Source organism: Clarias gariepinus, chromosome 6 (assembly GCF_024256425.1).
Source record: "Clarias gariepinus isolate MV-2021 ecotype Netherlands chromosome 6, CGAR_prim_01v2, whole genome shotgun sequence".
Taxonomy (NCBI): Eukaryota; Metazoa; Chordata; class Actinopteri; order Siluriformes; family Clariidae; genus Clarias; species Clarias gariepinus.
Genome location: NC_071105.1, coordinates 10,744,240 through 10,756,543, shown reverse-complemented (window position 1 = coordinate 10,756,543; position 12,304 = coordinate 10,744,240). Strand labels below are relative to the sequence as shown.

The following is a 12,304-nucleotide window of genomic DNA, read 5'->3' as shown; positions in this document are numbered from 1 at the left end:
TACTGTATTACCTTACTCGACCACAAGAGGCCACTAAAGAGAAACTTTTTAACTTAAGTAATCTTTCAGTTAGGATTGCCACTTAAATTGATCTTTGTCACCCTCTTGTGGTATAACATGGTTATGACAGCAATTTTTTGCTATAAGCCATAAGATTATCACAGTTCCATTTGCAATGCTTTATATACAACATGCAAATTTGTACCTACTTGCACCTCTGATCAAATTAATCTCTTAAACCACAATTTCTTGCTAAGTTTTGAAATTTTAAAATAAAATCAGGTTTGTAACATTATATGTTTTATATAGTGAATGAGAAATTGATTTATATGATTTATTCTCAAGGCCAAAATAATCAATAAACAACCTCAACATGACAAAAGACATTTGTTTAATAGCAATATTGCCATACAAACTATTTGTGCAAAAAACTTTTCTCACAATGAAAAAAAAAAAAAGAAAGAAAATCAAGGCCACATAAGTTGGCATATAAGGAGTGTAAACGTTTAGCATGTATTTAATGGGTCCTTAATCGAGCCCCTTTATGGAGAGCCAAAAAAAAAAAAAAAAAGATTCACAGTCATGAGTATTAAGTGGTTTTTTTGACTTTCCCTACAAGCGAATATGGTTGCAAATCAAACAGCTGTATAAATCTCCGCTCTTCCTGGAAGCAAACATTGGAAGACATGAAGGAAGATCAGACATGCAATTCGTTCGACTGTTACAAACTCATGAGCTCATACCATAATCATAATCACTATGAGTCTCAATATGGTTAGAGGTACACAAATATTGCAATATCGTTGATACAAAACGTTGTACAAAAATAAACCATTAATTCAGACACAAACTAGATATTCAAATATCAGTTATTACATGCATAGCAAGGCGATGTTCGTTCATAATATGCCATAACATGTTATGACAGACAAAAAGGCATTTCTGGAGAAGATTGTTCTAGCTTTGTATGTGTAAGCTGTATTAGCTATACCCTGAATGAAAGCCTAAACCCTGGTGCACATCTGCATTTGATAGTTGCATAGCAACTAACTAAAATAAACATAAAAGAGATAGTGACTAGACATTGCAGCTAATCCCTGTGACGTTTAGATGAAGCTCCCAGTCCAGCCTAGACAAGTCGATACACAAGGAGAATGTGAGAATACTAGCAGGCAGAAACAGGATTTGTCAATAATATGAAGGAAGAAGAAAAAAAGGACAATGCATTCACTTCATGTATGCAGTAAGAAAACTCTTAGCCCTTGTAAACCATGTGCATATACTCAATAGCCAACTTTCATGAGACAGTTTTTTTTGCCAATACAGTGGACCTGCTGAATTCTGACATCTGATCGAAATTTTCTAACAAACCAAATTACTGCTTTAAATTAATTACATGCTTTCTATTTAGCCTAAGTTTCTACAATTAACATTAAGACACTGAAAAATTGGGAAGCTAGGGAGAGAATGGTTTAAAAGCTATTCGACCTTAAAACAAGGTTTCATGAACGATAAACGAACATAATATCAAATGTATCTATAAACAAGTGTCATTCTTTAAGAAAATAATACATTCTAATAGCTGAAGAAGTTCACTAGTCGTATCACACAAATATGACCTTTTGTAGACTTCCTCACTAATACACTATAATAAAGGATGAACATCTGTATAGATGCAATTTGGTTATCCCCCGTTGTTTATCCATACAGCTAAAAGCACAAAGCACGAATAGGACGTTTAGATAAGATAGGTAGGTAGGTAGGTAGGTAGGTAGATGGTCGAATTTGCCAATCAAGTATAATTAAATGGAGAGAAAGAGATGATCGGCCGGCCAAAATGCCTTGATTACAACCAATATTTGTTCATCTTACCTACAAGGGGCGTTCAATTCAGACCGGTACCTGTGAATGGAGGCATAAAATGTATGGATGCACAGTGATGAGACTCATAGCTACAGTTTTAAAGAAGGCCGTACATCCATGAATAATAATCAATCTGCATGTCTGATCCGTGAAAATCAACAGATAACTTATCAAAAACTTGCAGAGGAGATGCATCTGTCTATGAGAACTGGACACACAATCATTCAAACTCCAAGCCATTTCCACATGCTTGGGCCATTCAAGGAGTTCCTGGGAGGCCAGCATTTCAGACGTGAAGCAGACAGTCCGGTCATGGCTCCAGCGTATTGAGAGAACTTTTACCTTGATGGTATCTAAGCACTAGTGAAAGGCTGGGATAAGTGCATTAGAGTGGCAGGAGATTATATAGAGAAATAAAGGGAGTTTTTACTCTTATAACTGTGTTATGTTATTCTGCACAATCCCGGTAGGGTTTGAACATCATTCAGGTAACGTGAAGAAAACTGCATTTTCCCATCAAACATAATATGAATGCAAGTAAAAGCTAAAGTTTGCAGTCACTCAACAGAAAAAGGCAAGGATTTCATGCCACCTGACACAGCTACTGTACAGATATGTCTGTTTAGACTTGCCCACGATTGGTGGATTAGAACAGATCAGGTAAGAGACGCGACAATGAATGTAATATTTTTGTGCCCTACGGTATGCAAACTTTTGCCGTCACCAGTTTATGACCAGGAACAGTGCAATAAGCTTTAAGAGAGGATTTAAAACGATAAATTGATACTAGTTATAGCTACCTGAAAAGGAAATGATCATAGGGCATCAACTGATTTCTTAAAGCAGTTTCAATTAAAATTGTTAAAATTTTGCAGTTAGTAAAGCCAAATCAATGATGATTCTGATTGAAAAATGTTGACTTGAGCTCAGGACACAGGTATTTTTTGCAATGACATTAAAGTGAAAAAGGCACGACTTCTGTATAGATGCTCACTGCAGCTGGAAAAAAAAGTAAGAGGGAAAAGAAATATATCAAAGGGTCCCGAAATCTTCTTCAGGTATCATACTGATATCATCAGTACGATGAGATGAGGAGGCATTCCTTTATTCTTTTTTTTTTGTGATTTTTCATATAAAAAACATAGAATATAATTCTTTTACATTCCATTCCGGCTAGTTGGTATTTACATAGTGAAGGAAAACATTTTAAAATATCAATAATTATAATCATTTACAAGAAAAGGCAAGGTGTATTCACAAGTCAGCGGTAATGATCGATTCGCTGTACATGATTCTGTTGGAGTCGGCTAAAAGCGACGCCTGAGCCGGGTCCATGGGAAGTCCCTTTTGTGCCATGTGTCCGAACACGGACACCGTGCCGCCCTGCATGGTGGCCACAGGAGCTAGAGTGACGCAGTGTGAAAGCAGTGGCGTGTTTGCATCATGGTTCGAGCCTGTGGAGGGCACGCTGGTAACGTGCCCAGTGCTGGTGGAACCACTGGCGCTGCTGGGGGAGCGACTCTTAGGGGGAGGACAGTGCTGCACCACTCGTGTGGGTGCCTGAGCTGAGGCAAAATGGGCAGCTGGGAATGCAGTATACCCTGGAGGGATGGCGTATCCATTCACAGGGATGAAGCGTTGGTTCTGCGGCATTGCTGCTGCCACAAAACCTGCAATTTGACCTGCCGGTATCCCCTGAGGAGCTCCGTAGATGTATCCGGCATAGCGTGGGCTGCTGAGGTTGCTGACAGGGCTGGCACTGAGCGAGGTCGTCTGGGTAGTGGCATTGCCTCCAGACGGTGTGCTGGAGCTGGCGTGGGATGACAAGCCCTCCCAGGCACGCAGTCTAGCATGGATGTCCTTAAACCTGGGTCTCCGTGCTGGTCCTTCCTGCCAGCACTCGTTCATCAGTGTGTAGACGCGTGGCGGGCAGTCGTCTGGGCAAGGCAGCAGCTGCCTCTTGCGCACCATATCGATCACTTCCTGATTGCTGAAGCCGTAGTAGGGTTGAAGGCCGAAGCTGAAGATCTCCCAGAGGATGACGCCGAAAGCCCAGATGTCTGAATCCGTGGTGAACTTTCCATATGCGATGGCTTCTGGAGGCATCCAGCGGATAGGAAGCAGCATTTTAGGCTGCACACGATAGTAATCAGAAGCGTAGATCTCCCTCGAGAGTCCCAGGTCTGAAATTTTAACATGCAGTTGTTCTCCTACAAGAATGTTCCTCGCTGCAAGATCCTTGTGGACGAAAAAGTGGCTGGCCAGGTACTCCATTCCAGCTGCTATCTGCATCGCAACATGAAGGAAGTCTGCATGGTCCAGGCTGGATTTAACCGTGCCGTCCTCATCACTGCTGCAGCCGACGTCAGAATGAGGCGAGCGCATGACCAGGAACTCGTGGAGATCTCCGAGAGGCAGGAACTCGAAGAGCATGCACACAGGCTGCTCCTGTGTCACCACGCCCAGGAGACACACAACGTTGGGATGGTGAAGCTCAGCCAGGACAGAACACTCCTGCTGGAATTCGTTCCATTGCTGTGGGCTGGAGAAGTCCTTTAGGGTTTTGATGGCCACAAGCTGAGCATGCTCCATACCTGGCAGGTACAGGTGACCTTTGTAGATTTTACTAAAGGTGCACTCACCCAGCTCCTCCATGAAACGTACAGCTGATAGAGGCAGCTCTTTGGCTTTAGTCTAGGGGAGAGAAGAGATTTTCGTCAGAATAAACATACAACGTCTAAAAGGCTTCAAAAGATTGGCTGCTACACTCTATATAGTTACTGTAAATAAAGGCTTTGTATTATTGGTTTCCTTAATGATTAAGATGTCCAATGTTTAAGGAAGCAAAACGGCATCAAACCATGATGCAAGATTGATAAGAAACAAACTTCAAGTTTCAAAATTTAAACATTCTCAACATGATTGTGCTTTCATCTTCAACTGTGTGTGTTGTCTGATCAAACAGGAATGAATTTTTTGGTCTAGCATATCTTCATTTTTATGAGTTGTTGGTTATAGACCGCTTTTCCCCTTAAATCTTAAATTTGGTGTTTAAATAATACAAAGGTGTTCAAGTCAAATCGAGACTGTACTGTGTAAGTGAGTGCTTGTGTGTACAGTTTCCACAGGAAGATTTGTCTCCTTTGCAAGTTCATTTTCAAGGATCAAGTGTTCCACCCGCCAAATGTTTATGGCGCGACTGCAGTGGGCTCTGAGCCGCCTCGGCGAGAATCGTCCTTCACAGATATATGGGATCTTTAACGCGTTTGCGCCATTCGGGATATTTTATTGCTGCTAAGAGTCTCATCACCGTACTATGCTTGAACTCTTTTGCAAATGTCAATCGGTCTCATTCATTGGGCTTGAACGCCCATCGATAAAAATAGATCATTTAACACAGTAATAAAAATATATCAAAAGGTCCTAATTTTTCTCAAAAAGAAAAAACACCCCGAAAAACTTCAATGCTCCTCCTGGGATCACTCCGTTTGAAACTAAAGTGTGACAGGTTTGAAAAGAATCGAGTTCTCTCTTTGCTTTGATGCCTCTCTCAGAAGCTGGATGAGTTTAACCTCTGACTGGGACGGTGACCTTTGACCAGCTGTGTACCCTGACCTTTAACAGAGACTAAAGACAGTGCTAAAGCTCCGAACAGACACCCCACATCAAAGGGTTTTATCTACAAGCATTATGTTATAGCTGCTGTAAACAGCCTGTTGACAGATTTAGATAGATTTACGCTCGTTTTTGTCGCTGTTCAATAATGAATGGATGCCATCAGTTCTGCAACTGGAACAAGTAAAATGTGGTTTAAATACAGAGTGTGATTTACTGCAATATTCTTCCACACCATTAACCAAGATCCGCTTCTGTATTACAAATATACTGTAGTATAAAATATTAACCAAAGCTACAGTATACATATACATACTGTATATATCATAATATTTTTAATAAAAATAAATAAAAAAATCAATCCATATAACTAAAAGAACGTTTTTGTCTGTGCATTGGTCAGAACTCGCTCTTTCAATGATATCACATGTTCAAAGACCTGAAACGGGTCTTAGAAAACTAACTGTCTAACAAAGTCTGTCTGTCTGTCTGTCCAGATTTTATCAAAGCATCATGCAAGTTTAAGGTGCACCATAAGTGAAATCAAAATGCTAAATAAAAGCAATGTAATAAACAGTTATGTGCTGGATTTAATATTCGACTTTACAATAAGTTACTTATACACAATATAATAATAATAATAATAATAATAATATCACTGATTACATTAAAGCTGATCAGCTTAGTTTTAGTTTGAACTCTTTTAACCCTTTCTACAAGCCCTTTATCCACCAACGACGGCTACGTACGCTTGTTCTATGATATATGTCCAGGTTTTCTGTAAGGATTCATTTATATAACTCTTATTGAATGAGTCTTCAGTGTCAGTAGTAACTAAAATGTTTCATATTGTTCATAGACAAGTTCCATTAGACATACTGCTCGTCAACGCCGGAGACAGCGGATGAAGGCTTCAGGTTCAGAGGCCTTCTGAGGTCAAATGAAAATCTACCCAGAATGCCGACACGGGAAACACGGGGACAGCTGGTTCGTGTTAGGACCAGCTCTCTCAGAGGCAACTAACATCCCATCCCTGATCATCTCAAATTAAATATTAGTCATGTGAATCATGACCTCTGTTTGACCCCTGTCTTGAACTTTGACTTGCAGCTGGGTCTGCATGAAAGTGTTTTAAGTACAGAACAATACATCTGGGACTGGTTAAGTTTCATATAGCAGGGACTGACGCAGAATGTTCATGAAACAATTCATGGATTGAGTGTGTGTGTGTGTGTGTGTGTGTGTGTGTGTGTGCCTGTGTGTATTTGGGTCAATAGCTTGTAGAGCAATCATAAAACTTTATTTCCACCGTGTGCAGCTGGGAATTCAGGAGCCCTCTTTACTCAATTCAACTGTGGATAATTGCACTCCAGGCCAGATTTATATTAGTAGTAGTACCACTACTTTTTCACATTATTAGATACGACCTTTACAATAATAAATCATATATATATATATATATATATATATATATATATATATATATATATATAAATAAAAGATCATTAAAAAAGTGAAGGGAAACAAAAAAACCCACCTCCAACACCCTCTAGTGGCCAGCATTTTCCAAATACAGTGGAACCTCGGATTACGAGTAACGTGGTTTACGAGTGTTTTGCAAGACGAGCAACAATTTTTAATAATTTTTTACTTGAAAAACGAGCATTGTCTTAGTTAACGAGCACCGAGTATCATGTTTCACGCATGCGCTTCTTGTTTTAACAACGAGCGTTACGTCATCACAAGTGAGCCAACAGTTTTTCTCTCTCTTGCAGCAGAATTGTAAGGTAATCGTCTCTCCTGCTGGGTGAATACACACACGCGCTGTGTGTGTGTGTGTGTGTGTGTGAGATGTGCGTGTGCGCGCGCACACACACACATTAACGGAGAGACCGTTTTTAAAACCGTTTAAAAATTAGCAAGGAACATCGCTAGTCACACTCGCGTGAGTGCATACTAACGGGATTACTACTGTAAAGTAAAACAACAACAACAACAACAACAACAAAAATTAAACAGCTCCTCACCTTTGAAAACAGTCGCGACAGAGAAGAGTTTGTGTGTTTATTTGGCAACCTGAGAGAAGGGGAGCTGTAAAGCCGAGACCGATCGTCTCCGCTGCTGGGTCTTACTGCTTGCAGTGTATTTCAGTGTGCGTGTATGTGTCTGTGTAAGGCAGAGAGTTTGTGTGTTTGTTTGGCAACCTGAGAGAAAGGGGCCGTAATCGCGAGCGAGCCCCCCTTCATCCCCCCTCCTCTTAGGTTGCCAAATAAACACACAAACTTCTCTCTGTCGCGATTGTTTTCAAAGGTGAGGAGCTGTTTAATTTGTTTTTTTGTTGTTGTTGTTTTACTTACAGCAGTGATCCTGTTAGTATGCGCTCACGTAAGTGTGACTAGGAATGTTCCCTGCTAATTTTTAAATGGTTTTAAAAGCTGTCTATCCGTTAATGTGTGTGTGTGTGTGTGTGTGTGTGCGCGCACGCGCACATTTTACACACACACACACTCTGCATGCACTAACGAAAACCCTTATCTGTCGGGGTTTAATTTTAAATTTTTTTAAGGTAAAGTACAGGTTAATTTGTTTTATTTTTACTTTATATTTGGTATTAATTATATTTATGTATTTTTTTTTGGGGCTGTAGAACGAATAATTTAAGTTTTTTATTATTTCCTATGGGTAAATTAAATTTGGTTTACCAGTGTTTTGGAATACGAGCCCACTTCCGGAACGAATTGAGCTCGTAATCCGAGGTTCCACTGTACATGCTTTAGATAGATTTAATCCTACAATCTGAAATTTAATAAAACTATCCTAAGCAAAAAGAATGCGATAATTTTCAGTGAACAAATGAATGTACCACTAAGGCCGGACAAGATGACTACATATTATTAATACCATAATATTGTAACCATACACATCTATTATAATATAAATATCAATTTTTTTTTATAACTGTTTTATTAACAGTTTCATGATGTAAAAAAATTCCTAGTATATCCTTAAAATGGTAAGATCATGACAGATTCATTGATCTCGCTGCTTAGGCCTGTTGTTCTCACCTTGGGCTTATACGCAGGCAGCATGGACATCTCCACGTTCTGGCCGCGTACGGGTTTTGGTTGCCGCTGGGCGGGCGGACGCGAGGCTTTCTGGTTATTCCGACACACACAGATGAAAAAGAAGAGCAGGGCAATGGCTAGAGGGATGGCAACGCTGGGGACCAGGATGTAGAGGATCTCCACACTGCTTCCTCCACGCTTCCCTGGGTCTGAGCACCACAAACAAAACAATCTTTCATTTTAAACTGGCAGTTTAGTCATATATAATTACACACAGTACAGCCTGTCTGATTTACTATTACTACTACTGTATACACAGATCAGACATAACATTATGACAGCTGACAGGTGACATGAATAACACTGATTATCACGTTACAATGGCATCTGGATCTTGGTGAGATGTACAGTATCAGGCACCAAGTGAACATTTGGTCCCTGAAGTTGATGTCTTGGAAGGAGAAAAAATGGACAAACAAAGATTTAACTGACTTTGAAAAGGTCAAATTGTGATGTCTAGACCACTGGGTCAGAGCAAACTTCAAAACAGCAGCTGTTGAGTGACGTTCCCAGTATGCAGTGGTCAGGACATACCAAAAGGGGTCCAACTGAGGAGGGTCATGGGCAGCCAAGGATCACTGATTCATGTGAGGAGTGAAGGCTGGCCCTTGTAGTCTGATCCAAAAGAAACGTTTAGGGCTGCAACAACTAATCGATAAAATCGATAATTATCGATAATGAAATTCGTTGTCAACGAATGCCGTTATCGATTAGTTGGGCTGCTCACGTCACTGAGGCGCGCGACCACAAGGTGCACAAATACACACAGCCGCTCGCACAATTGAGCTTACAGAAGCGTCTGCAGGAAAAAGCGCGCGCCCCGAGTCCTCCAAGGTATGGGAGTGATTTACATTAAACGCCTCTAAGAAGACGGTAACCTGCACGTTATGCAAGACTGAGCTTTCATGGCATGTCATGCACGAACACTTAAAAAGAAAACATGTTGTTGTTACGGATGGCGAAACGTCAGCAGGGTCAGTAAAAACTGTATCTATTCATCGTGTAAAAGTTGTATAGTTGAAGTGCTTTTAGTTTAAACTGTTTGTTAACTTCGGGACAGTCGCGCTAGATATGTTCACGCGCTACTCGCTAGCATCACATTGCGCAATCACCTCATGAGCAATAGTGATTAGTTAAATGCCGTTATTTTAGATTAGCTTAATTTACACAGTGTGAATAACAGTAGAATATTACATTTAGTGATTGTTGTGATTTTCAGCGATGCAAATAACAGCATATTTGTAACTATTAGATTTTTGCATTTCTACAGTTTTTTTTATAGTCCACTACAAAGTTAACTTGTAATTTACTGTGGTTTTACTTATGCATACATCATTTTATTATACAAAAATACATTATTTTAGCTGTTTATATCTTATCAACTGAATAGATCAGTGTATTTTTTAAACTAAAATTTTAAATAATTTTAAATAAAAAAATTATTCCAGTTACACAATATTACCATTTCTCTCAAACATTCCAGGGTGGCCTTTTATTGTGGGCAGTGTAAGGTACACCTGTGCACTACTCATGATGTCAGATCAGCATCTTGATGTGGCACACCTGTGAGGTGGGATGGATTATCTCAGCAAAGCAGAAGTGCTTACTATCACACATTTAGACTGATTTGTGAACAATGTTTGAGAGAAATGGTAATATTATGATCTGAAATGAATTTTAGATCTTTAAGTCCATCTCATGAAAAATCGGAGCAGAAACAAAGGTGTTGCGTTTATATTTTTGTTGAGTGTGTGTGTATATATATATATATATATATATATATATATATATATATATATACTGTATATATTATATACTACATTTCATTTAAGGTTTAAAATGTCAAAATTAAAGATTATTAAACTCTTTGTGGCTTTTGCATTTTTAAAAGTTAATTTTTATACATAAATAACACCCTGATTTTTTTTTTTTTAATAGTTATAAGCGAAATATAAAATTAAAGAAGCGGCTAGGTTTTATCCGATTAATCGAAAACATAATCGTCAAACTAATCGATTATCAAAATAATCGTTAGTTGCAGCCCTAGAAGAGTTACTGTAGTTCAAATTACAAAAAAAAAAAAAAAAAAAAAAAAGTTTATAATTATGCTGTATGTAGTGGTTAGCACTGTCGCCTTGCACCTCCAGGGTCCGGGTTCGATTTCCGGCCAGGCTCAATTCCCTTCGGGTACTCCAGGTTTCCTCCCCCAGTCCAAAGACATGTAGGTTAGGTTGATTGGCGTTTCCAAATTGCCCGTAGTGTGTGAATGAATGAGTGTGTGAGTGAGTGTATGTGTGTGGGCCCTGTGATGTATTGGCACCCTGTTCAGGGTGTACCCCGCCTTGTGCCCTAAGCCTCCTGGAATAGGCTCCAGGCCCCCCGAGACCCTGAATACAAGATAAAGTGGTATAGACGATGAGATGAGATTAATTATGCTGGTTTCAGCATCAGTTTGTTGTGCATATGCCGGGGTAGCCGTCGAAGAGTCAGAGTGTCCATGCTGACGTGTGAATAGCGCCTGCAAGGGGGACATGCACATTAGAACTGGACCATGAAGAGCTGAAAGACGGTCACATGGTCCGATGAATTAGGTTGAAAGAATGGTTTTAGGAACACAACAAGGTGTTCAAAGTGCTGACTTGGCATTCACATTCTCCTGGTCTCTGTGGTCCAGCCGAGCATCTGTGGGATGTGCTGGAAATACAAGTCCGACCAAACGGAGGCCCATCTTGCAACATACAGCACATAAAGGATCTGCGGTTAAGTGCCAGATACAACAGCACACCTTCAGAGGTCTAGTGGAGTTTATACTGTACACGTTGACAGGTCAGGGCTGTTATGGTGGCACAAGGGGAAACAACCTCAATATTAAGGGGGTGGTCATAATGTTATGGCTGATCCGTGTAAGTGGACATTAATAACATTAATATATTTGAAGATCTTGTTACATACAACCGTATGTTGACGTTGTAATGCCATAAAATTCATTCAGTTGGCAAAGATTATAAATGTCTTTTTATTTTTTTACAAAAAAAAGATTTGCTTTTTATTGCTGACATATAAAAAAGTAACAATCTATGATAGAAATAGAGTTCAGATTAATGGTCTACATTTATAACTATAACATACAATGTAAAATGTAAACAAACAAATACATAATCACAATACAGTGCTGGCAAAATATATTTGCCCCTTCCTGATTTTTTGCATATTTGTCTATAATGATCGATATTGTCATACAAATCGTAATTTTACATGAATATTACATGCATCACTTTGTCAGACGGTTTCTATTTAAGGTGATTTCTTGGTTTAACAGGTCTGGCAGTAATCAGGCCTGTGTGTGTGTGAGAGTGAATGGGGGTGGGGGGCAATTACTTTTTCACATTGGGCCAGACAGGTTTGTACAGCCTTTTTTTCCCTTAATAAAAGAAATCGGCATTTAAAAACTGCATTTTGTATTTACTCGGGTAATCTTTGTGTAATATTAAAATTTCTTAATCATTAAATTGTGACAAATAATAAATAAATAAATAAATAAATAAATAAATAAGGAAATGCACAGCATTGTATATGTGCAGTATATTATACATTATTAAGTAATTTCTCTTTAAATTATTTCTTATGCATGCCGCATTCTTGTGATGGCTCTATGGCAGTGAACCAATAGTGTTGTGAATAAAGTGGGTGTGATCACACGT

At 39.3% G+C, this 12,304-nt stretch overlaps 1 protein-coding gene across 2 annotated transcripts in view; it reads right to left on the bottom strand.

The window, feature by feature from the left end:
- Nucleotides 1-2,336: 2,336 nt before the first annotated feature.
- Nucleotides 2,337-12,304, bottom strand: part of ror1 (receptor tyrosine kinase-like orphan receptor 1) — a 129,930-nt gene continuing 119,962 nt past the window's right edge. For both annotated transcript variants that reach the window (XM_053497604.1, XM_053497605.1), the window contains 2 exons: nt 8,544-8,752; nt 2,337-4,557 (listed from right to left, as the gene is read on the bottom strand). In XM_053497604.1, the coding sequence (XP_053353579.1) occupies nt 3,118-4,557; nt 8,544-8,752 (1,649 nt within the window). In that variant the 3' untranslated portion in view covers nt 2,337-3,117. The remainder of the gene's footprint in view (nt 4,558-8,543; nt 8,753-12,304) is intronic.